This window comes from Aplysia californica, unplaced genomic scaffold (genome assembly GCF_000002075.1).
Source record: "Aplysia californica isolate F4 #8 unplaced genomic scaffold, AplCal3.0 scaffold00200, whole genome shotgun sequence".
Lineage (NCBI taxonomy): Eukaryota > Metazoa > Mollusca > Gastropoda > Aplysiida > Aplysiidae > Aplysia > Aplysia californica.
This window is the reverse complement of record NW_004797470.1, coordinates 960768-987449: the sequence shown is the minus strand read 5'-3', so window position 1 is coordinate 987449 and position 26682 is coordinate 960768. Positions and strand designations below refer to the sequence as shown.

At 40.5% G+C, this 26682-nt stretch overlaps 1 protein-coding gene across 1 annotated transcript in view; it reads left to right on the top strand.

Annotated features, from left to right (window-relative positions):
- LOC101860497 (MAM and LDL-receptor class A domain-containing protein 2-like) overlaps positions 1-26682 on the top strand; it is a gene marked incomplete at its 5' end in the record, with an annotated part of 192461 nt that overhangs the window by 107693 nt on the left and 58086 nt on the right. Inside the window, 29 exons of the mRNA XM_035969949.1 lie at positions 188-428; positions 1369-1409; positions 2368-2698; positions 3370-3500; positions 4546-4768; positions 5477-5684; positions 6468-6558; positions 7027-7235; positions 7931-8149; positions 9417-9534; positions 10247-10390; positions 11432-11564; positions 11871-12018; positions 12801-12901; positions 13552-13730; positions 14460-15065; positions 15676-16011; positions 16988-17113; positions 17726-17986; positions 18759-18923; positions 19252-19508; positions 20497-20587; positions 20930-21070; positions 21411-21667; positions 22571-22633; positions 23034-23199; positions 23993-24156; positions 24990-25097; positions 26140-26227. Coding sequence (XP_035825842.1) covers positions 188-428; positions 1369-1409; positions 2368-2698; positions 3370-3500; positions 4546-4768; positions 5477-5684; positions 6468-6558; positions 7027-7235; positions 7931-8149; positions 9417-9534; positions 10247-10390; positions 11432-11564; positions 11871-12018; positions 12801-12901; positions 13552-13730; positions 14460-15065; positions 15676-16011; positions 16988-17113; positions 17726-17986; positions 18759-18923; positions 19252-19508; positions 20497-20587; positions 20930-21070; positions 21411-21667; positions 22571-22633; positions 23034-23199; positions 23993-24156; positions 24990-25097; positions 26140-26227 — 5346 coding nt within the window. The remainder of the gene's footprint in view (positions 1-187; positions 429-1368; positions 1410-2367; positions 2699-3369; positions 3501-4545; positions 4769-5476; positions 5685-6467; positions 6559-7026; positions 7236-7930; positions 8150-9416; positions 9535-10246; positions 10391-11431; positions 11565-11870; positions 12019-12800; positions 12902-13551; positions 13731-14459; positions 15066-15675; positions 16012-16987; positions 17114-17725; positions 17987-18758; positions 18924-19251; positions 19509-20496; positions 20588-20929; positions 21071-21410; positions 21668-22570; positions 22634-23033; positions 23200-23992; positions 24157-24989; positions 25098-26139; positions 26228-26682) is intronic.

Genomic DNA, 26682 nt, shown 5'->3' with positions numbered 1-26682 from the left:
GAAAGAGAGAGAGAGGGAGAGAAAGAGAAAGAGAGAGAGAGAGAGAGAGAGAGAGAGAGAGAGACAGAGAGAGAGAGAGAGAGAGTAGTTGATATTCTGAGAAAACTAGGACAAAATAAAGAACAGACAGAAAAAAAATGAGAGGGGTATAAGGGAAAAAAATAGGAAGAGGGTTATAGAAAGGGAGGGAGAGAAGTTAAGAAAAGTAATCCATTTGATGATGAAAATTGTGTGATGTTTTCAGTTCCTACACCATATGACTGCAACTTCGAGAGCGGTTTCTGTAGCTGGGCTCAGGACTTCAATGACCAGTTCAACTGGACGCGCCTTCAGGGTCCTACCGGAACTCTGCAGACTGGCCCTATTGCTGATCACACACTGGGGACAGGTGAACTTCATGGAGTTTTTGTCAAACTATTTCAGTTTAAGTACTGCATAATATACAGTCGAACCTGCCCCGACGGCCACCTCTATAAGACGGCCACCTGTACAAACGGCCACTTTCCATTTCCCCACTTGCCTTTTTTCTATATAATTTAACTGTGTAAAACGGGCACCTGTTCTACGTGGCTGCGGCCATCATATTTTTAACACACAACTCCTATCGCACTAAGCAATAACACCTGTCTTAGACGGCCATCTTAGTGACTCCAGTATGTTTTGTCATAAATTGTGCATTGGCCCCTGGCGTTGTGGGCGAGCCGTCATAATCCAGTCACCTGTCATTGTTGTTAGGTAGTCCCTCCAACCGATCATGTTGCGTAGGCCCCTCCCACTGTTGACCAACAGGTAACAAATTTTCAGTTGCTGGTGAGGTAAGCATGTGATCCCTCAAAAGCCATAAGCCCCGCCCAGAACTAATACACAAATCGTAAGTGAGATGAGTGGTCACTGTTTACCCAGTCTGTAACAAAGTAACAATGGACGTCAACATGAGCTTGTGACTGACGCGTCGCTCGTTCTCCTAGTGGTGGTTACCCATGTGTTTGTTTTTCCGTCGCACTCGCTCCTCCATGTCAGACCTATTTCGTTTTATTGTCACCCTTTCACGAAAGAAGTAACAAAAGAAAAATAAAGAACCCCCCCCACCAGCAAAAACAACAACAACAACAATAACAACAACAACAATGTGGCTACCTTCGGTTTGGACCTAAAAAGGGAATGGTTTATTTTCTTCATTTTGATCAGACCTGCCTAAGACGGCCATCTGTCTAATACGGCCACTTTTCTCTTTGACAATGGGTGGCCGTCTTACACCGGTTCGACTGTACTCACCTATAACACAACCTCGTATATAATACGGGGGTTATACTTTAACTCTGAAAATCAGCCCATTTTTTAAAGTTTTTTGTTGTGTGTAAAATGCAGAGTGAAATGTGCTAGAATGGGATCAACATGCGTGAAATCAAGTACTGGTCAACATCAAATAAAGTTTAAAAATAATAGATCAGCAGGTTAATGAAGAAAAATCTTCAAAGCAGGGAAAGAAATGGTGAAATATGATTACCGATGTCTATTTCAGATGTGGCCTTAAAGAAAAAATAGAATAGAAGAAGAAGAAGAAGAAGAAGAAGAAGAAGAAGAAGAAGAAGAAGAAGAAGAAAAAGAAGAAGAAAATTAGAAATACAGTCTTTTTGGTGAGAGCTTGATTCCTCTATCATTAAGCTGGGATGCCCCAAATACCTTACACACCTAAAAATCCATGTAAGATAAAATAAGATAAATCTTTATTGTCCAGACACAAACGTGTGTGCTCACCCACACACACATACTCTCTCACGTATCCTCCCTTCCTCACACACATACACATAATATAATATGATTACACTCACAAACAGACCCACAGCTAGACATACACATATGATGTAAGTAAACAATTATTGGTGACAGTAATATTGTATAAGCCAGATACATAACAAGAGGCTAAAGCAGCACCTGGACATGGATGGCTGGTGCCTCTATAAATAAATCATTGATGGTCTAGCCAGATACATAACCAGTATTTTGATAGTAATTTGATAATATTCTTATAGTAATTTAACCCTATCCGTACGCCCTGGGGTCATTTTGTACCCCCTGGGTTGTATTCTTCACATTTTTAGAATACTTCTAGTACAAAGATCTCTCTGAAAGTTTCAATATTTCTCAAAAAAGCATTTTGACAGACTGCTATGCAAAGCGTACGGATTGGATTAACAAGTAAATTTCCTCTTTGAAAGTGGTGACACAGAGTTCCCCATGTCGTATGGATACGACAGTAAAACATGACGTACGGATAGGGTTAATTGTATTCTGATAGTAATTCATTAGAATTCTGCTAGTAATTTGATAGTATTCTGATACTCACTTATTCGGATTCCCCCCCAGACAAAGGCTGGTACATCTTCATGGAAGCGTCTTCCCCAAGAAAGGCAAACGACACCACACGTCTGCTCAGCCCCAGCATCGGCCCAGGCATCCGCTGTTTCCGTTTTTTCTACTACATGTACGGCCAGAGTGTGTACCAGCTCAACGCGTACGTGAAAGAGGGCAGCACCATGACTCAGATCTTCAGCAGGCAGGGAGACATCGCTCAGAGTTGGCTCAGTGCCTCCATACCCGTGAACCGCACTCAGAATTATCAGGTGTGCATCTCCTCTAGAAATGTAATTGCTGAAGACAGTTTGTATAAAATGAGTCTGATACTGAAAAAAGAACAGTCTCAATAACTGCCAAAATTAAAGTTCTAAAAGGCCATGAATGTTTGACAATTTCCAAGAAAGTGAAAACGAAATGTGTTTTTTGGGGGAGCCTGTTCAGAATTTGAAGGAAGGAAAAGAAATCATCAAATGAGGTATCGGTGGTACTGAAAAAAAGCCTACGTATGTTGCTCCCTTATAAAAAATAATTAGAAAGAGACAAATGGAGTTCCTGAGATGTTTGAATTGACATAAAGGCCTTGAACATTTCTCTCACTGGAAAAATGAAAGGTAAATGAGGCAGGAGTAAACCCAAAGCAACTTACTTGGAAAATATCAACAGATGGATGACATTGAAAGAACAGGATAATAGTTTTTTTTTTGGAGAGCATTGGAGTGGAGAAATGCATGGCGAATGGTGTAAAGGGAAGAAATAGGTCACCTCTTTTTTTTCTAAAACCTATGCTGAGGTTGATCTGTGGGTATTCAATAAAAACCAGGAGTCGATATGCATTATTAATTGTAAAACAGTAAAAATGTCCATGCACTGCTGACAGACTTAAGGGTTTTCTTTTATCATTTCAATAAGAAAGGTTTTTTAGATAGGTAGATGAACAATTTTTAAGAAATCAGTTGCATAGCATGATTAGGGAATAACAACATTGATTTGCTTCTCTGATTGATTTTAAAGGCAATTGATAGCACTTGTTGCTTTCCATCAGCTTGTCTTAGAGGCCGTGAGGGGCAAAAGCTACTCCGGAGACATAGCGGTGGACGACATCACAGTCCCGACTGGCCCCTGCTCTGAACTCAATCCTGAAGGTTCGTTCATTAATTACTTAACCCTATCTGTACGCCTTGGGGTTATTTTGTACCCCTGGGGTTGTGTTCTTCACATTTTAAAATACTTCCAGTATGAAGATCTCTTTGAGACGTTCAGCATTTCTCAAAAAAATCATTTTGACAGACTGCTATGCAAAGCGTACGGATCGGATCGGATTAACGAGTACTTTTCCTCTTTGGAAAGTGGTGGCACAGAGTTCCCCACGTCGTATGGATACGATAGTAAAACAGGACTCGAGATGAACTGACAGAATTTGCAGCATCTGCTAGGGTCAAAGGAAGAGATTTTTTGATCAACATGGCTGGGTTTTTTAGTTTGGAAATACAGTAAAAATTGCCCAAGACAGTCATTCATTGTTGAGAAGAAAAGTGGTTATTTAGTGAGGTGGGCATCTTGCACAGTGTCATTATAATATTTCTGTAAAGGCAAGGGTAGAAGAAGTGGGAAGTGATGTTTGAACAAGTAATTTTCACAGACAGGTTGTCATTAGAGCAAGTTTAACTGTAGGCCTAGTCAGATACACTTTGCCTCTTTTAGGGGGAGCAATTGGACAGATCACAGTCAAGTGAAGCTCAAAGCCATTCACCTTGTTGTGTGTATATAAATGATTCAGTCTTACTATAATATGAGTGTAAAGGATGAATCTAAAAAGAAAAAGTTTCTCTTTCCTGGTTTGAGCACCTACAGAAAAAATTGAAGTTCAAAAGTTAAAATATACTTAGATGGGAGGTCACTGGGGTGTGTATTTGAGCAAGGCATGATAGCCCTAGCTGAAAAACAGGGTGCTGCACAGTGGCAACAACAGTAGTGTGTGCATTATTTATACTTTTGATGTTGTGTATTATTCATGTATTCATGTACATATTTATTAATTTATGTATTTATTTACAATGTACTTGTGTACTTATGTACGCTATTGTAAAACAAATTTCCCAAGGGAAACAGTATAAAAGAATTCATTCATTCATTCATTCATTCAGTGTTTTCACTGCAGTGATGTGAAAAAATTGTCTCCCCTCTTAGCTGGCCTGGTATTGTGCACATTCGAGAAGCGAGACCCCAGCCAACAGTTGTGTGGTTACCAGAACGACCCAAATGCCGACTTCCAGTGGCAGGTACATAGTGGTTCTACAGGCACACGGCAGACTGGACCTTACACTGACCACACCTATGGCTCCTTCAGTGGGCACTACATCTACACTGAGGGATCTTCACGTAAACAGAACGACACAGCCCGAATCATCAGGTAACTTTGTCTGTGTTCTTCTTAGAAAACTCACTATATCGTAAAGGACATAATAAAATTACAGAAGTAATGTTTTTGTTCCGGAGAAGACTTAATAAAAAACCAATGTTTATTTAGCTCTTTTCGTACTTTGATTTATTGTTGAAGCTAGATGCAATGAGCACCAAATGCAGATAAACTGGCGCGAGGTATTGAACGAGTTAAGCCAACTTTATGACTTCTTGAAAAGTGAAAAATGTCTCTCTAGAATTGATTTTTTAAAAGTATATGCATTCTGTATTTATATAAATAATTTTAGTCATGGAAACTGCATTTTGTGTGTGTTTGTGTGTGTGTGTGTGTGTGTGTGTGTGTGTGTAAGTGTTTGTGTGTGTGTGTGTGTGTGTGTGTGTGTGTGTGTGTGTGTGTGTGTGTGTGTGTGTGTGGACAATAAAGAGTTACCTTATCTTACTTTACCTTACCTTGCCTTACCTCACTTAACCTCACCTCACCTCACCTTACCCAATCCCACCCCACCCCACCTCACCTCACCTCACCTCACCTCACCTCACCTCACCTCACCTCACCTCACCTCACCTCACCTCACCTCACCTCAATTCACTTAACCTCACCTCACCCGACCCCACCCACCTCATCTTACCTCACTGAACTTCACCTCAATTCCCTTAACCTCACCTCACCCGACCCCACCCCACCTTCTGTTCCCAGCCCCGTGTACACAAGCAGCCAGGCGACCCAGCACTGCCTGATCTTCTACTACCACATGTACGGCTCAGACATCGGCACGCTCAATGTGTACCAAGTCCCTGCCACCATGACCAGTAACCCTGGCTCACCCAAGTGGTCTATTTCATATGATGTGGGCGCAGGATGGAAGAAGGGCGAGGTGAACCTTGACCTGCAGGGCAACTATCAGGTGCGTCCCCTAGACAACTGTCTTGTAGAATTATTTATTATGTTTAGCGCTATGGACATATCATCATCATCATCATCATCATCATCATCATCATCATCATCATCATCATCATTATCATCATCATCATCATCATAATTGTAAACAGCAAGGGATAAAAAAAGGGTTGAGACTTGTAGAATTTCCAAGAAAATTTTATAAAGGTTCATCGTTTCGCTCGATCACGGGCTTCATCAGGAACATACAAAAAATCATCATCATCATCATCATTGTCATCATCAATGCCTTTATTCTCACCCCTGACCAAGGTATAGGCCTAGAACTAGCATTTTCTACATTCCCCTTGCTTTTATACGTGGAGGGTGAACAATCAGAAAATCAGTCAGAAAATGAATCAGTGCCTTTGAGCTGGAATGCTACAGAAAGATGTTGCAAATGCCCTGGATATCTCAAAAGAAAAACGCGCGATCCTAGAAAGATTATGCACACAACAAAATTGGCTTTTGAACACAAAATTGGATGCCAGCATTCACCTCAGCTTTACCTTCCCGCCCAAGACACCATCAGTCCAGCTGGATGTTCTACCTCTTTCCCTCTTTCTATTTGTTATTGCTTCTAAAATGTTTATTTCGAGACTTTTCATATCATTGTGTAAGTGTTTGAAACGTTTTTGTATTCTCGACTTTATTGTATTCAAAAACTAACAATCAAAGTTTGCTCCTTTCTGTGCAGCAGTGGGCAATATTATATTGATTAAAATTATTTTTTTTAAATGTATTTTTTCAGCTCATCTTTGAAGGCATCATAGGTACAGGCATCCGAAGCGACATTGGAGTGGATGACATCAGGGTTAGGCCAGGATCGTGTCCCAATACAAGTATGTTGGCATTCTGTGGATAAATGAATGTGACTTTTGCTTGCCTTGCTCTCTTTCTGGGCTTGTTGATACTTGGAAGAGTTCTTGCTTTTTTGTCACAGCTGTATTAATCTGATCAAACAAACAAAAACCAAAACACCCAGCTATTTTTAAAATCTCATAGTGACCTCTTTTTGTGACATTCTCAGGTCATTCTCTCTTACAGGCTCTTCTTGTTCTTGTTCTTGTTCTGGTTCTTGTTCTTGTTCTTGTTCTGGTTCTTGTTCTTGTTCTTGTTCTGGTTCTTGTTCTTGTTCTTGTTCTTGTTCTCCTCCTCCTCCTCCTCCTCCTCCTCCTCCTCCTCCTCCTCCTCCTCCTCCTCCTCCTCCTCCTCCTCCTCCTCCTCCTCCTATTTGTATTATTATCTTTGTTATTTTTTATATCTTTCTTAGTCTTATTCTTATTATCATCCTCTGTGTGTACCCCTAGAGCTGTGTAGCTTCACCAAGGACACATGCTTGTGGCAGAATGTCAAGGACGGCTCTGACGACTTTGATTGGATACGAGGTCATGGCTCCACCGCCTCATACCAAACTGGACCCAGCACTGACCACACCTCGGCCGCTGGATCTGGCTCATATATGTACATCGAGAGCTCTCAGAAGTTGAAAGGACAGCGTGCAAGGCTCATCAGCCAGGTGTGTGAAGTTCTCCATCTACCTCTCTTTTGATTTATCTCTCTCTCTCTCTCTGTCTCTTTGTCTCTCTGTTACTGTCTCTTTCTCTCTCCCTCTCTCTCTCTCTTGCTCTATTGTTTTTTTCCCTCTTACAGTCTGTATGTTTTTGCCTTTCTGTCTGGCTGTTTGTCTGTCTGTATCTCTCATACTATATTGCAATCTTTCTCTCTTGCTGTTTTTCTCTCACTCTCTCTCTCTCTCACTCTCTTTCTCTCTCTCTCACTCTCTTTCTCTCTTTTGTTCTGTTTTTCTCCTGCTATCTCGCCCTCTCTTGCTCTATCATTCTTTTCGTCTCATGCTCTCTCTCTCTCTCTCTCTCTCTCTCTCTCTCTCTCTCTCTCTCTCTCTTTCTCTTTCTCTCTCTCTCTCTTTCTCTTTCTCTCTCTCTTTCTCTCTCTCTCTCTCTTTTTCTCTCTATTGTTCTGTTTCTCTCCTGCTATATCTCTTTTGCCTTATCATTCTTTTTCTCTCTTGCTCTCTCTCTCTCTCTGTCTCTGTCTCTGTCTCTCCCTCTCCATCTCTCTCTCTCTATCATGTCATATGCATTTATAAATCATTTGGCCCCTCACTAAAAATCATACACGTATGAAAAAAAAGAAGAAAAAAAGAAAAAAAGAAAAGAAAATCAGCATAATGTCAGAGTTGTGTGCCCTCAGGTGTTCCCTCCGGTACAAGACCAGGACTATTGTCTGTGGTTCTGGTACCACATGTATGGCGCAGACATCGGCACTCTCAGAGTGATCGTGATGAACAACGCTAGCTACGACGTGATAGCGTCCGACGCAACAGTGTGGGAGCTACAGGGAGCCTCCGGGGATCAATGGATGCCGGCTCAAGTCAACATCAGCCGGACGTACACCAAGAAACCTTTTGTGGTGAGCGTCGTTGTGTGTGTCATTGTGTGTGTCATTGTGTGTGTCATTGTGTGTGTCATGGGGCATTTGCGTCGGTACGTTTCTGTGTATCCTGGTGTGTCTTTTTGTGTTTGTCTTTCTGTTTGTTTCTCTGTGTGTTTCTGTGTGTTTCTGTGTGTGTTTCTGTGTGTTTCTGTTGTGTAGCTCTCTGTGTCTCTCTGTATGTTTCTATGTGTGTGCCTGTGTGTGTATTTTTGTGTGTGTCTCTGTGTGTGTTAATTCTGTGTGTTTTTGAAAACCTTAGTAAGAATTTTAAGGTACTTGCAACACATTTAGGTCAAATAAGAGCCGAAGATTATTGAGATTACTGGAGAGTAATATTAAAAAAAGGGAAGAGGAGAGATAATATGATAAATTTTGACAGGATGGAAGGAGCAAACCTCATTAGAACACCCACTAACCCCCTACATTTTTCTGTGTGTGAGCCTGTGTGAGCTCAATTTGTAATGAGCGGGAAATTGTCCCCGTAAAATGTAACCTAGATTTTCTTAAACCTGTGAATTTCTGACTCCTCAGCTCCAAGTGACTATAACTTGAACCAAAGCAGCAAGAGCTGGACTGAAATTATTCCCGTGCTCTTGTATAGCTTAAACAGATCTTTCATTCAACTTGTAGTAGATGACACATCTACTGACTAGATGATGCATTGTAGTTTTTTTCTTATTGTCCCCATTTTCCATAAATATCTGCTCTCCTGTACTCTACTGCATCCTCATGTTGTATCAAATCTTTTTTCTTTCCCAAAAATTTTGGAGAGTAATACTTGCTTATAGCTTGAAACATATATCTCTTTTATGTCAAAATTGCTAAAGTATTCATGTTTCAAATTGAACTTGCTGTGTGTGAACTTGTGTCTGCCCTGTTTATGACGAGTGGGGAAACTGTTTCCATCTGAAGAAGACATTCAATTATTTCTTGATATGCTCATAACAGAAAATTAATGTTAGAAAGGACAAAGCAGGGAATAAGCTTACTACTTGTATGAGTTTAGGAACATAGTGTACATAGTGTATTGTAAAGCGCTCAGAGCCTGTGTACTTTAATTGGGATTGAGCGCATATAAATGTAATTTATTATTATTATTATTATTATTATTATTATTATTATTATTATTATTATTATTATTATTATTATTATTATTATTATTATTATTATTGTTATTATTATTGTCCAAATGTGACATGTGACTCATTTTGACTGAGCAACATTCTTTTCCCTGCACCACCAGGTGATCTTGGAAGGCGTAGAAGGGAGTGGTTACCGTGGTGACATTGCCATTGACGACACCAGCATCTCAGCCATGAGCTGTAGGACCAAGCCAGACAACGCTCAGCCAATAATTGATGGTAGTCTCCCCACTCTCTGTTTTCTATTATTACTTCTGACTTAGTGCGTAGTCATATTGGGGCATAAGTGTTTTGCTGGAAGAGATGGAGAGATAGAGTGACAGAGAAAAATAGTTACAGAGAGAGAGAGAGTAAAAAGAGAGAGGGAGTAAACAGAGAGAGAGAGAGAGAGAGAGAGAGAGAGAGAGAGAGAGAGAGAGAGAGAGAGAGAGAGAGAGAGAGAGAGAGAAACAGACCGACAGACAGACAGACAGACAGACAGACAGACAGACAGACAGACAGATAGACAGACAGACAGACAGACAGACAGACAGACAGACAGACAGACAGACAGACAGACAGACAGACAGACAGACAGACAGACGGACAGGCAAAGAGAGAGGGGGTGGGACAAGAGAGTTTATATGTACCAGCGGTATTCGTCGCTCTTCTGCAATTTGGTCAGGTTCTTCCTGTTTGTAACATTTTATTTGTAATTGTTTCTGTCATTGTCTTTGTCATTAGTTTGATCAATATCTTTGTAATTCTTTTTAGCATTTTTTTTCATTGTCCTCATTATTGTCTTTGAGATTGTTTTGGGGGATTTCTTTGTCATTATTTTAAGCATTTTTTGTTGCATTTTTTGTTGCATTCTTCATTATAGTCTTTGGGATTGTTTTTGGCAATCTCTGTCTTTCTGTGTTTTATAATAGTTTGCCCTTCACCCTCTCAGCCCAAGGTCAGGCCAGCTGCACTTTTGACCAGAACAGTACTTGTGACTGGACACAGTCTGTCTACAGCGATGTCCAGTGGCAGCTGACCTCTGTGGCCACAGCTTCCACTGGCACCGGACCCAGACAAGACCACACAGGACAGGGTCAGTGGACATTTTAGCCAGGAGATAGTCATGCTCATCCTGTCATTGACATGCTTGCTCTAAGAGACATAAGTTGAAGATTACAATGGGAAAAATAACAAAATTTCAGTTTTATAATTATTTTGCTTTCTACCACCTGAAAAATTCATGACACTATGGGGTATAAGTCACAAAGATTGATGGGATGTACAGAAAGGTGGGTAGACTTGAAATACTATCAGAGGCTAGGCTGGGATAGGGAAAGATGGAAAGTGTTTGTGGCGTATACCCTTATGCATGGTGAGAAAGGCAGTGATGATGAGGATGATATATATTTTTGTCTAAGAGAACGTAAAACTTGTACAAAAGTTTAAAAAAACCAAAAAAACCTGCAGGTTTGGGCTATTTCAGGAGGCTGATTCATCTATATTTTTACTATAAGAGCGCAAAACTTGGACTATGCCAAATGAACGAAATGTTGGTCTTAGCTGTTTCAAGAGGCTTATTACATTATTTTAGATGACCTGAGTGTAAAAATTTTACAGAAATAAAAGAATAAACTGCTGGTCTTAGCTGGTTCAGAAGGCTATTACAACTATTTTTACTACCAGAGCATAAAACTTGTACAAAACCAAATGAATAAAATGTTGGTCTTAACTGTTTCTAGAGGCTTATTACACCTATTTTTGATGATCAGAGTGTAAAATGTTGTACTAAACTAAAAGAATAATAATAATAATAATAGATAGCATTTGTATAGCGCATATCCCCGCTCAACAGCAGACTCTATGCGCTTTAAACTATATTATTACCCCAGCAGACCATAAGAACACTCCGAAACATTCTCAGCTTCCCGGGAAGCATACAGTGCAAGCAGCTGATTAAGCGCTCAAACACTAACAAACTGACAAGATCTTTCGCTGTCTATAGCAGGGTACCCATTCCCACCTGGGTGAAGTGAGGAAAATTCGTGTAAAGTGCCTTTCCCAAGGACACAACATCGGGTCCCTGACGGGATTCGAACCCACGACCTTACGGTTGCGAGTCCGAGAGCCTAAAATAAACTGTTGGTTTTGGCTATTTCAGGTGGCTATTACATCTATCTGGAGGCATCGGGAATACAAGTCCATGACGCTGCAATCCTGAAGTCACCTTTGTTGCCCCCAACAACTGGTGTCAGCTGCTTCTCCTTCTGGTGAGTTCACTATCAGTACACAGGATTTATTTCATGTTCTAAAAATCCAATATTGAGATATTTTTACTTTTGCTTATCAAGTAATAATGTAGATGTAAGTTGGCACTGCTTTTTCTCCACATCAAAAATGTAAAAAAAAAATGACTTGTACTATTGTCGACCTATTAAGACCATGATGATATGATGTAAGACCATGATGATATGATGTTTGCTTCAACAGAATGGACATTGTGCTTAAAAAAACATGAGATCAACAAGATGAGATAAGTATATAGGAAACTTCCTCTTGTTTCCTTGTTTCCGCAGGTACCACATGTACGGGACATCTGTTGGTCGCCTGATGCTCATCAGCACTGTTGGCCGAGTGAGTTCGGTGGTGTGGCAGAGAGACGGTTCCCAAGGCAACAAGTGGATGCAGGCAGCCGTGACTGTCCACAGTCTGTCCAACTATCAGGTAACTGCCAGCAGGAAAAAGCTGCAAACAACAGTGGAACCTGCTCTAATGGCCACCTGTATACTCCTGTACCAAGGCAGAGCGACATAGCTGCACTTTTTACGATTTTGAGTTACGTCGCGCTGCCATTGGAAATATGGGCATTGCCCTTCAGTAACGTCTATTTGCCATAGTGAGATATCCTATTTGTAGTGCAGGTACGTCTTCCTGCCTTTGACACAAGACAAAATGAAGAATGGGTATAGGCGTCCATTTAAATGAATATGCCAAAATTAATAATTTTTGCAGATACGTCGGTCTGCCTTGGCACGGTAGCACAAGACTATTGCATGTTAAAACGGCCATTTCCCACTTCCTCCTTTGCATGTTTTTGTTCTTTACAATGACACTGTGTAAAATGACCACTTGTCTAAGACGCCCACTTTTCTCCTTGAGGATGGGTGGCCGTCTTAGACAGTTTTGACTGTTTTTAGTATTTTTTGTTGCAAGTCCTGATCTGGTGCCAGATATATGTGTGAGTTACAAGGAAAGTGTGTTATCATGGTAGTATTTGATATGCTGCAAGAAGAACACAACAGGAAAAAGGAGAATTGTTTAGAATTTGATGATGATGGTGATGATGATGATGATGATGATGATGATGATGGTGAGGATAATGATGATGAGGATGATGATGACGATGATATCCTACAAAGAAAATTGAATGAACTATAAACTTTACTGGATTTGTTTTCTGCTCCTTTTCTTTTTCTCCTGATCCATGTTTCGTGGTTGTGTTTCAGCTCTACCTTCAGGCTCAGCGGGGCACCGGCTACTCTGGAGATATTGCTGTTGATGATCTTAGGTTTGAGGCTAAGGCTTGTCCACACAAAGGTGACTTGTAGTGCTGATGTGCATAGAGTAAAGTTTAACCCCCCTCCTCCTCCCCCCATGTCTTTGTGTCTTATTAAAAACACAACAAGCTGTTTCCTGTTCATATAAGCCATAAGCATCAACTTCAGTGTGATCCATGTGTCGACCCCAAACAGCACACTTCTAGGTCAAGCACACTCAACATGGTGTGTGTATGTGTGTTATTATTAATATTACTCATTTTCTCGGAGTCATTGGACAATTTGAAACTCTTCTTTTTCAATTTTTCTTCTCCTTCTGTCTTTGTGAAGCTATGAAGTGGTCTGTACTTTCCTTTTTCCTTTTGTCCTACCACACTAGTTTACCAAAAATGTGGCCTGTTCTTTTTTTGTTCCATTTCTCCCACTAAATTGCAGATGGTTAGCTGGTGTTACTGTAAGGGCTTTCTTCTTTTCGTTCCCTCTTTTGCCTCTGTTTATCAGTCTTGTTTTTCCTCTGCTCTAAGTGGATGTTCTTCCCTTTTCTTAACACTTCGCGGTCACTTAGCGCAATAATGTGCCAGTGGAAATGATCCATTCTGGTCGGCCTGAGAAGTCCATTGCAGTCACTCTCCTGGCTTTGTGACCAGATGTGGTATTTTGTACAGCTGGCTGTGTGACTGCAAAGTGTTAACTGAAACAACAATACTCCATTGTTGACCTGTCTTGTACCTGTGTCCCCAGCCGTGTGTGACTTTGAGGATGGCTTCTGTGGCTACGAGCAAGTGCAAGATGACAACTTTGACTGGATCCGAACTAGCAAGGCCACACAACGTGTTGGTACAGGTCCCGTCATTGACCACTCTTTGGGATCTGCTCAAGGTCAGAGACTCACACTTGCCACTTGCAGACAGACAGACGAAGAAACAGACGGACGGACAGAAGGACAGATAGACAGACAGATAAATACCAGTGTCAACATTTTAACTTGAACTTTTCTTCTGTAAATGCATTTGTTGATCAGATATTTTAAGCCCCCGTCAACACATTTCTTTTCTTCTGTGTGAGGCTAGAAAAAAATAAAACGTTGATAAATATCATTGTTGGCATTTCCACTGTTTCTTCTATATGAGGGAGACATGTTTATATATGATATCAATGTTGACAATTCTGTTGTTTCTTCTATGTAGATAATTAGTTGATATTGGTTCCGGCATTTGCACTGTTTCCTCTTTATTTACAGATAAATGTCAATGCAGACATTTGTAGCCTACTGTATTTTCTATGTAGATTAATATCTGTACAGACATTTCTGCTGTATGGGACGGACAAATATATCAGTAGCTACACATCAGTGTGGACAGATTTTCTACTATATCAGACAGATAAACATATGAATAATATATACATATTATCATGTCAGTGCTAACATTTCTACTGTTTGTCAGTAAAAATGAATTACGTTGATAACCATTTGTCCGTCATTGTCTGATGATGACCATAATATAGATAACAGTAACTATCCATGAATTCTTCATCTTCTCTCCATAAAGTTGTCAGCCTTTCCCTCACTTTATAAACAATACAAATATATTTGGAAAATGTGCTCAGGGCACTACGTGTACATCGAGGCGGCCAAACCCAGAAAGGCCGGGGACCGGGCTCGTCTCATCTCCCCTGTGTATCCCGGTGGAGGGAAACAGTGCCTGCAGTTCTACTACTACATGCACGGCTCTGCCATGGGCTACCTGCTGGTCTACGTGCACAATGTGGGGCAGACAGAGCTGGGACCTCGCATCATCTCCAAGCACGGTGATCAGGGAAACACTTGGCTGCTCACACAGGCTACCATCAGCAAAGACACGCCGTATCAGGTACCGTTATTTCGCAGTGTGAGTTGTAGGGGGTCCTGCTTCCATACTATCCTGTCGATTTTGTCATGCCATTTCAGGTACCGTTATTTCGCAGTGTGGGTTGTTGGGGGTCCTGCTTCCATACTATCCTGTCAGTTTTATCTTTCCATATGCCATATCAGGCACTGTTATTTTGCAGTGTGGGTTGTTGGGGGTCCTGCTTCTATACTATCCTGTCAGTTTTATCTTTCCATATGCCATATCAGGTACTCTTATTTTGCAGTGTGGGTTGTTGGGGGGTCCTGCTTCTATACTATCCTGTCAGTTTTATCTTTCCATATGCCATATCAGGTACTGTTATTTCGTAGAGTGGGTTGTTAGGGTCCTGCTTCCATACTATCCTGTCAGTTTTGTCATGCCATATCAGGTACCGTTATTCCACAAAATGGGTGGTTGAAGAGTGGGTGTATCTGGTGGATTCTGCTTTGTTTACTGTTCTTCCATAGGATATGTTGTACCATGTTCCTGGTAGCTTCTACTTTTTCAATGTTTCTCTTTCATTTCCGTCTTTCTTTCTGTCTATGTTGCTCTTCACAGCAGTAAATGACAACTATCATGTCAATGTGCTTGCCTTTTTCTAAAAGTTAAGTTTTTTTAGGAGAGGTTTTACGATGCTCTCAGCTGCATAAGTTCTAAAACTTATACAAAAACTAAACTTACTTTGGGATAATAAGGAACACTGATATTTTCTTCTGTCTCTATCCTTTGGATGCCACATTAATAATTAATCAATGAAAAGCCTTGATCTTACTGATTAAAAGACTATCTATATTAATGACAAAACGTTTTGATTAATAAAAAAACTTAATACCTTTGAATATTTTAGAATTATCTACTTAATTTTTAAAAAAATGCTGTATTTAATCTCAGATTTATATTTACTATGATGAGTAAAAGGGTTGGGTAAAGTTTAGTCTTAAAAAGCGAGAACAGGATAGATGCTAATTTAAGACACTCTCTTCTTGCTTCTCAGCTCATCTTTGAAGGCATCGTTGGATCGAACAGCTCTAGCGACATTGCAGTGGACGATATCCAGATCCTGCCTCACGTCTGCCCAGACCCTGTGAGCTGTGACTTTGAGAATGGTTTCTGCACTTTCCGGAACCGCAAGGACGATAACTACGACTGGATCCGGAGTTCCCCTCAGGATGGCCGATACTCAAGCTCTGCGCCTGCCGTGGACCACACAACCAGTTCAATTAGTGGTATGTATCATGTATGTTCTGTTAAGAGGGTGCGGTGGGGGAGTGGTTAGTGCGCTCGTCTCTGAAGCGGAAAGTCCGGGTTCGAGCCTCGGTTCGGACACGCATTTTTTACGCCCCCTCCTGCCCACCCAGCAGTAATGGGCACTTGATTTGGAGTTGGGGAAGTACAGGCGGCCTGGAAAGGAATTGGCCACCCTACCACAACATGCCAAAGGCCCAGGAAGTTGTCCCACTAACAAGACCTTATGCAGTTGGAAGCGCCGTAAAACCTCTACAAAATAAAAAAAAGGCAATCCCCAATGTCCTGATCGGATGTGGGAACAACTTTACTTTTTATGTTCTGTTAGGCAAGTGCGTAATATTGGCTGGCTGTTCAGATGAACTGAGCCTCACATTTTAAATTAAAAAGTTTTATTGCACTTTCTTTATGCTCTAACAATATTTTGTCGGAATTAAAATTCTAAAAGCTTAAAAAAGAAGAAAAATATACATAAAATGGGTACACTTGTTAAAAAAATCCAACAGTTTTTTTCTCTCTCCTGAAAAATTTTGCTTTCTGGGCTTAAGACAGTTGAACAACTTGCCGGACGATAAATAAATTACTCTGATCCCTTCTGGAATGAAAATTATGCCAAAAATAAAAAGTACACTTTATGATCTGTTTATCTAGAATACTTTTCTCAGATCTTGTCTTTTCTCAGCTTCTTCTTCAAATGTTGAAATTGACCATGGAGATCATGGTTTGCCACTCCTTTCCCTGCTCTGATGCACTTAGGTGTGGGGGTTGTTTTTAATTTGTTTCCTTTTCTTCATTATCAAAAAACTATTTATTTATTTTTTATTTTTTTTATTTGGGGATGTTTAAAAAAATGATTCTGGACATCCCTTAAGATAGATTGTCTTTTCACTATGCTTTTTTTTTCTTTTTTTCTTGGGGGGGGGGGGTTGTCTTAGTTTCCACATTTTGGTTTCTTGGCGTTCCTGAAGCCAGCTGCTGATGTTGTTGTGCTTTTGTCCCCAGGTTCCTACGCCCTCACCACCATCCCCTCATCTTCTCCGGCCATGGCAAATGCTGTGCTGGTCAGTGAGTTGAGCCCAGATACCCTCGGCAAATGTCTGCGCTTTGCCTACAGCATTTATGGAGATGGTGAGCACAAATTCTTATCTTTTGGCTGCCCATCGATATCGATGATGACTAAAACAGTATGCATAATACAGCTTTGCTTGGGTGGTAGATATGGAGGAAATAGATTGTCCAAGTATTATTTTCCTTTCTTCACATCCTAATTTCTGTAATTGTTACTTAACTCTTTATCTCTGAAGGGTTTAACCCATTACGCGGGGTCCTTTTTCGGTACTAAATGTAAAAATGATAAAAACGTCACTAATTGGGTCATTAAATCAAAACATGTGAACCAACTTTGATAAATCTTCATCTGATGAATGAACGTCCAGTAAGAGAGACCTGTTTTGAGGAAAAAACAACTTCTTTTTAAAAAGTTGTTAATTGTCTCTCCTTGTTTACTTGATCACACTGAGATAAAAAGTCCTGGTTCCTGAAACATTGTGACTATTATAGTGTTCTAGAGGTTTTCAACTCATTTTTTATTTGTATACTTTATGGAGTGAGGGAAATGCTGATAACTTTATGTAAAGAAGATGAAGAATCCATGGTCAGTTACGGATATCTAAATTATGGTCATCATCAGACATTAACGGACAAACTGTTATCATCATTATTATCCATTGATACCTGCAGGTGCCCTCCATGTGTACCTAGACACTCCTGCCAAGAACGTAACGCTGTTACAGATGACCAACGCCAATGGACAAGACAAATCCTTGCAGTGGAAAACAACAGAACTGGATATCAAGTCAGCTGTTCCGTTCTACCTAGCGTTCGAAGCCTCACGGCCCCTTGTGGGCACAGTGACTGTTGTCGTTGATGATGTTCAGCTTTTGGCGGGAGTCTGCCAGAGTCAGACCACAGCACCTCCCCTTCCTACCCCGACTCTGCCAGGTGAGCGTGTTTTGTAGCTGTTATCTTCTTTATATCGTTACACATCAGGATAATCACAGCCTGCTGCTTTATGCTCCTGTAAGACCTTTGGCGCTCATATGACCTTATGCACTTGCAAGCGCCATAAAACCTCTACGAAAAATAACTAAAACTGTAAGACACAGCCCCAACTCAGCCACACTGTGACTCCCACGGTAACCCTAGGTCTGCGTACTAGGTCAATCACATTTGATATGAGGGCTTTACTTTTAGCCTTATAACATCATTTCTTCTGTTGTTTTCTCTTTCTTTCCACAAGGTATCATCATGAACCAACAAGTAATAGAAATCATCAAGAGCATGACTATTTTGAGGTGGACTATTTAAGAGAAGGGAGAGCAAAAAAAAAAGGGGGGGGGGGGGAGAGAGAAAGAGAGAGAGAAAAAAAAAAAAAAAGGGGGGGGGGGGGAGTAACAGATATGGACTTTCTGAATTGTGAGGGTTCCTGTTCTTCAACCAAACAAATAATCAAAATAAACACGTTCTCTTTATGTATCTCCAGCTTTACTGACAATCCTGTTATATGACTTTGAGAAGGAAGGAGAGAGGGAGAAGTAGAGGACAAAATAACAGAACTTTTCAGGCTGTGAGGATTCCTGCTCTTCAATCAAATAGCCAAACAAAATAACAATGTAACTGTAGCTAACAAGGTCTATAACTTCTCTTCCTCCTTGGATGTTAAAGGTTATCATGTACGCAAATTATTATAATCATTATTATTATATATTCCTAGCTTTACTGACAGTCCTGTCATGTGACTTTGAGGTGCGTGGGTCTCTGCACACCTGTAGCTGGAAACAAGACAAACAGGATGACTTTGACTGGACCTGGACTTCAGGAAGAATAGATTCCTTCAACACTGGACCCTTGTCTGATCACACCTTGGATAACGGGAAAGGTAACTTGCAATCCCTTCATGTATTTCTTGTGCTCCAAATTTCATTTTGTAGTTCTAAATGTCTTCAGTTTTGTTTTATTCTTAGAACTTAATCTATTTCTTTAGAACTTTCACCAACGTCAGTGCATGATTTGTGGGCACTCTGTTTGCTCCTTCTTTCCTATCTCCCATCAAACATCTATTTTCCTTATGTTTCCTCCTTCTTTTCTTTGTATGTTTCTCTTAAGACACACGTCTAATCTTGGGCACTAATATGACCTATTTGTGTCGCAAGTGCCATGAAACTCTTACTAAATTGAAACTAAAACCAACTCTGCTCTGTGTTTAGGCCACTACATCCACATCGACGTTAGTGGGAAAGCCGCCAACGACTCGGCCCGACTGATCAGCCCTCAGTTCCTGAACCCCGTCTCTCGCTGCCTCTCCTTCTGGTACCACATGCATGGCGTGCACATTAACAGGCTCAATGTCTACCTCAGCGGCTCGAAAGGACGCGGACCAGCCATCTGGACAAAACAGGGGGAGCAGGGCTTGAGCTGGCTACAGGCGTTTGTCGAACTGGGAACTCATTCAGATTATGTCAAGGTAAATGTACAGTTGGTCGCTTTTAAGGACAAGCGGGCTAACCCAGATTTTGCAGGTTTCCAGAAATCTTGACCTACACCACATATGACCTTATTGTGTTGCAAGTCCCGTAAAGCTTACTAAAACTAAAAAAAACAAAAGTGGGCATTGCGCTAACTATAGGAGAAGTTTGCTTTCATTGGTGTGTATATTTGTTTGGTTATAATAGAGAAAACTCTCCTTGCCTTTTAAAGAAACTGAACAAGGGTCCAAAAACTTGACCTTCAATTTTCTCAAAACAGCATTTTTCGGGATAGCCCCCTTGTGCTTAAAAGTGACTAGTTAAACTTGTCCAAAATGACCTCACATTTCAAGATGAAAAGTGATCTGTCTTATTCTTTCCCTGCATAAGCCAAAAGAAACCCTGCCAAAAGCGACGACTGGTTAAGTGTGGCATAAAGAAATTTATAATGTATTTACAACTCCAACTGTCCTCTTTGGCTGGTAACCTTACTGGACCCTGTCTCCTCTCAACTCCCGCTCATATTGTATGTGTGTTAAAATAACTGTTATCGAGTCAATATGCTTCTCTTTACTCAAACAAACAACTCAAACTCTCCTTTAAATTAATGATAATAATGACAATAATGATAATAATGATAATATGATAATAATAATAATAATAATAATAATAATAATAATAATAATAATAATAATAATAATAATAGTAACAATAGTAATACAAATAATTGCATATATCTACTCTCAACAGCATGCTCGAAAGGACTTCCGTAACTAACGACCACCCCAACAAACACAAAAAAGAAGAGATCTAACCCTAACCCTAACCCTAGCCCTAACCCTAAGCCTAAACTTAACCCTAACCCTAGCCCTCTATTCTACTGAATCTGTCTCATTCATAGTGGTCGCTCGTTACGGAAGTCCTCCCGCATGCTCTATACTTTTTACAACTATCAATCTGCTAATGTTGGACTCTCTGTCTCCTCAGATTGTGTTTGAGGGTTTGGCCGGTGTGAGCTACCAAGGAGATATAGCTTTGGATGACGTCAAAGTCTACGATGGGAAATGTCCTCCCACAGGTACTTGTACTGCTTTGGTTTTACTCCACTTAATACAAAAATTGGTCTCATAACTACCTCAGGTTAGGGGTGTTAATAGAGAGTAACTTACAAAGAAAAGAATGAGGAGAGAAAAATATGATAGATCATGTTTGATAGGAAAGTTTGTAAATTTTCTGTATTGGTGTATAGTCTGTTTGGTATTCTATTTAATGTATATTTGTGCATTTGATTGTGCAATTATGTTTGCATTCTTGTCTCTGTAACCCAAATTTCTCAACGCAGGTCAATTACGTTTGACTTATTTATTTGTTTTATTTACCCTCTTTTTGCCTGGACCTTAATTTTGTGTCTACTTTGCAGCCGTGTGTGACTTTGAGGACGACGGCCTCTGTGGCTTCGACCAGGACCTGTACGATGACTTTGACTGGACGCGGCACCTGGGCAGCACTAACTCTTCCTACACAGGACCCTCCAGTGACCACACGTACGGTACAGCCTCAGGTATGTCGTTATCAATATAATTATCATCATCATTGATATCATTGTTATTATTATTATAATAAGTAGTAGTAGTAGTAGTAGTAGTAGTAGTAGTAGTAGTAGTAGTAGTAGTAGTATTGTTATCATGACTTATATCATTATTGTTAAAACCATTATGAAGCAGCAGCTCCTGCAACAGCATTAGCAGCAGCAGCAGTGGTGGTAGCACAAACAAAGCAGCAGCAGCAGTATATCATCATAAATGTTATTGTTGTCATTTTTGTTAATACCATTATTATTACTATTATTATTACTATTATCATCACGCCATATTAATATCATCATCACGCCATTTTTCCAGGGCACTACATCTACATTGAAACATCGGTGCCAAGAAAGTCCGGGGACATTGCACGTATCATCAGTCCCACGTACCCCCCTACCAACGGGGCGTGTCTGCAGTACTGGTACCACATGTATGGCAAGACAGTGGGAACTCTGGCAACTTACATCCGCAACCACCGCGGGGCTGACCAGTCTTTGGATGTCAAGAGTGGCAACTTCAGTGACCAGTGGCTCCTCAACAGGATAGATATCCAGTCTCTCACACCTTACCAGGTCTGTTTGTTGGGTTTTTTTTGTCATTGCAATTTTCATAATGGAAATACTTGAATAACACTTTGCAGTCACTTGGCGCAATAATGCTCTGGTGAAAATTATCCGTTCCGGTCACCTGGTACACTTTTGCGCCAGGCCCGAGAAGTCGGTTGCAGTCGCTCTCCTGGCTAGATGACCAGATGGGGTATCTTATACTGCTGGCTGTGTGACTGCAAAGGGTTAAAGAATCACACCACTTGAGAATTGAACTCATATTTTCTTCGTGCAAAGGTGAGGAGCGTAACCACTGCACAATGGAAGCTGATGGACTTAGAGGTCTATAGTGTGATAAAAAGAGTCGTGACTAATGTACACGGGGGCTCCCTTCAATGTTTTAGTTTAAGTTAAGTAGAGAGTTTTACAGCACTCGCAATTGCACAAGGTCATATGAGCACCAAGGGGTGGGTGTCAAGAGAAGTCTTTACAGGGAATCATACTTACTCTGCTCACCTCTCTAGCTTCAACAGCACAAAGTCTGCTTCGACTATTAAGGCACCCCGGGAAAAGCAGGTCACAAGAGTGTGACAAACATACAGAAGAAGTAGAGGAAAATGACAATGGTAAGGATTAGGAAAGAAAAAGCAGCAGTTCCCTGTTGTACATCAGGCACAGTTATGAGCGTGACATGATGAATCAGCCCATTTACAATTCTACGGTGCATAAACGAGAAATGTCCTCCCTTTGGGAATGGCCTCTAAAGACACTACAGTCAGTGGCACTGCCCGTGGGGGGGGGGGGGGGGGGGGGTCAATGTTTGATCTTCAGACATTTACTTACAAAAGTCTCAAACTAAACATTTTAGACACTTTCTCTTTCCTGGCTGTTCTTTAGGTTTGTTGACCAATTTCTTGACTGTTCTCACAGATTGTGTTGGAGGGCTCTGTTGGTGGGAGCTACACTGGAGATATTGCTGTGGATGATTTTACCGTAAGTGTTTCACCCGCAGGCACACACACACACACACACACACACACACAAACACACACACACACATACACACACACACACACACACACACACACACTCACAAACACACACACACTCTCTCTCTCTCTCTTTGTCTCTCTCTCTCTCTCTCTCTATCTCTTTTTCTTTCATATCCAGACTAACTGTGTTTGTGATAATAATAATAATGATAATAATAATAACAATAATATTCATCGTCAACATCATAATCATTATCAGAATAATAATAGTTTGTTTGTAAGTGTGACAATCTGACAATGACCAATGCATCTGCAGAGAAAAAATTTTCTTTTGTGAAACAGAAGAAAGTGAATGTGTAAGTAAACTAGGTCTACATGTAAATGTCCATCTTGTCTAACAGCTCAAGAACAGCCCTTGCATCAATCTGGTCAGCTGCGACTTTGAGCAGAACCTGTGTTCCTGGACTCAGAATGTAAAGGATGACCTGGACTGGCAGCTCAACTCTGGCCCCACTCCTTCTTCCCGGACGGGACCCACACAGGATCACACTCTCAACAGTATTGCAGGTCAGATGTTGCTTAACTCTTTATCTCTGGCGAGCCGCTCACATACCTTTACTGAGACTTCGACATGAAAATGACTCTTTTACTGGGAGTTCATTCATTAGATGAAGAGCTATCGAAACAGGTTCACTTGTTTTGATTTAATGACCCATTTTATGATGTCTTTGTCATTTTTAGATTTAGGACCAAAAAAAAGGGAACCGGTGTAGTGGGTTTACCTCCCTTGGAGATGAAGAGTTGAGTCAGCGTTGCGTTATCTCTTTTTTTAAATGAAACATCCCAACAAGTAGTAAGTCAAGACTATTTAAATGGAATAGTGTATGTATATCCAGTAAATTTTAATGTAATTTTTACCTAAAGGCTGATAGCTTTTTTGTTTTCAATTAGTTTGTCCAACTTTGATCTCAGTGTATACTCTTGAAACATATTATTACTACAAACTGTAATATAATGGACTTTAATGTGTACACGACATGCTCTTCTTTAACTCGGAATTGTGTAACTTTTCCAACAAACTCAGCTTTTGCTTGTGGTGTCCACTGAGTCTTGTGGTGGCTTGTTGCTGGGTGTTTTGGTGTGATTTGCTTCTACATTTCTGTCGAAAATGTCATCATTGTATCTCCTCTCTTTCTTTATATTATGTTACTCTCTAGTAACAGCTCTTGAAATCTCCTTCTTTCCTTTGTATGTCACTCTAACACCTCTAATCTTTAGCAGAAATTTGACCTAATTCTGTTGTAAGTGCCATTAAACTCTTCCTTAAACTAAGACTGATGTCACTTACTGTTGCGATCAGGCCAGTACATCTACCTGGAGTCTAGCCAGCCCAGCCAGCCAGGAGACATAGCCGAACTGGACTCACAGGAGATTGCCGTGGTGTCTCAGAGCGACTTCTTCTGTTTCTCCTTCTGGTACCACATGTACGGGGACAACATCGGCTCTCTCAATGTTACCATAAAGGTAATGGCAAATGGCATTTAAAAAAATGCATGTCACGTTGTTTACTTTAAACGAAAAAAGGATAAGGATCTGATTGTAAATATTCTATGTCCCGTTTGACTAAGTTGGAAAAAGAAACATAATTTATTTTCCATTTATTTGAACATGAACCTCAAGTTTTTGCAGTACAAAAATAGCCTTTTTTAGTTTGAGCGAAAAAAATATAAAGATAACAATGATCATTTTCTCTTGGAAAAAGCAAGAAGATAGGCATAAACAACAGAAAGAAAGAAAAGAGGGACTGAACAGTGGCGCCTCCAACCTCCCACTCCATGATAGCCTTCTTACAGATCATTATACTTAAATGGGTTACGAGGACAGAAGAACAAGGCACGCTTTGTTTCTGCTTTAACCATTTGAGCCCTTGTCTCTGGTACACTGGTGGTGTTTAAAACTGTCCGTGTGCCTAGCCACTGGTGCACTGGTGGTGTTTAAAACTGTCCGTGTGCCTAGCCACTGGTGCACCGGGGATTGAGACCTCATCTCCAACCCGGTCCACCTGAGACAAAACGCTACGAAAAACAGCGTTTACTACAGAAGACATTATTGATTAATATGAAGATCTCTCTGAATTAGATGGTGGTAATGATGAGGATGTTTTACTATACCCTGAGTGGTATATGGAATGTGATTTTGACGATCATATTAAAGTTAGTAATATATTGCTTTGGAGCTCAGGCAGAGAGGCACGGTATTCCCAGGAGGTCAGGGCTCAAAGTCAAAGAGTTAAATCTCAACAATATTCAACCAGGAACAAGTCTATATATCTAAGTCTTACATTATTCTATTCACAGACAATCGTCGATGGTCATTCCAAGCTCCTGTTCTCTTTGTCTGGCCCACAAGGATCTACATGGAAGCAAGCCCTGGTCAACATTTCACTCCCAGATGACACTTTTATTGTGAGTGTTCAGTGCTGAGATTATTACTCTTATCCATAGAGGAAGAACTAGGAGATCATTTTTGCATAGTCCTCTTTTCCACAAATAGCAGATGCTGTTGTTGTTGTTGTTGTTGTTGTTGTTGTTGTTATCGATCCAACAACAGCCAGGCTCTTGCCCTTCTGTTCAATATCATTTAGTTATAAGCGCAGTTTTGCTGCAGTTGTTGTAATGTTCCATGGAGTGTGTTACCTGTACTGCCATAAGCTGACAAAATCAATTTATCAATTTGGTGCCAAATTTTAAACCTATTTTTTGTTCGCTAAATCGAAGGCCTGATCAGTTACCTTACTTGTGTGAAAAAATCTAAATGAAAAGGCAACTACTTTTTGAATAAATCAGAATTCAAAATTTGGAAGAACGCTATTTTTAAATGGTTACGCTGACAAAAAAACTCTTTATCTCGAAAGTGCTGTGAATTTTAAAAAAGGCATTCTGTCAGCTGAGAGCAGAATATTAGGTCTTGGATGAATAAGTTGCCAAGAAACAATATACAACCTTGTATGAAAACTACAGGAAAAAGAAAACGGCAGTCACATTTCAAAGAATTATTTTTGATTATGCCCTGTTGGGCTTCATGACACTTCAGTTTAAGGTAACATAAAATTTTACAAGGAAGAAAACAGCAGGGTCCATGTAAAGATGAACAAAGAAAATTTTGCATTCTTGTTAAACGCATGAAGTTGAAAACTTTAAAGCTATGCTTTCTCAAAATCACTAAAATATGACGTTTCCATTTAATCCCCTGTACACCTTCATGCATGCCTGTATGCCCCCAAGCCTGCAGACCCATACGCACACACTTGGGTGAATCACCCAGCGAAACGTTATATAATAACGGGTCCTGTAAGCACAAACCCAAAATGGCATAATTTCCTTGGCATCACATCAAAGACCAATGCGAGCGGTGACTGATTCTTAAGGGTTAGTTTGGAAAAGAGTTAATGATAAGATACCCAGAAAAGTATGCCTGTCCCTCTCTCATGTTTTTTCTACTCATCAGATCTCTGTTATTGGGACTATCGGGAATGGCTACACAAGCGACATTGCTCTAGATGACTTCCAGCTGACGGATGATTCCTGTCTAGCAGGTAGGTGTTCCATCTACTGTTCAGGGAATTCTTGGATTTCTATTATTCTTGAGAATTCTCTCCTACTAGTCCAGATATGAGGCATTATGGACCTGAGTCACAGGTAGATAAGCAGGTGGTTAGAGGGCAACACTGGTTGGTTCTACTACTGCTCATTTCCTTCATTTTTTGTCTGTCTGTCTGTCTGTCTGTCTGTCTGTCTGTCTGTCTGTCTGTCTGTCTGTCTGTCTGTCTGTCTGTCTTATTTGTTCTTGTACTAAATTATTGTTATTGCATCAATACTTGGTGTGCCTTTGTTGACCCAAATAAAGAATTAAAGAATGGGTGGTTGGCGCATGTTCTGGTATGGTTTACTCCTCCTCCTTTCTTATCAAATTTCCATTGTAATTATTGCTCCTCTTTTTTGTGTTTGTTATTTTTGAGCATATGGAGTTATAAGTATCATCTTGGTAAAC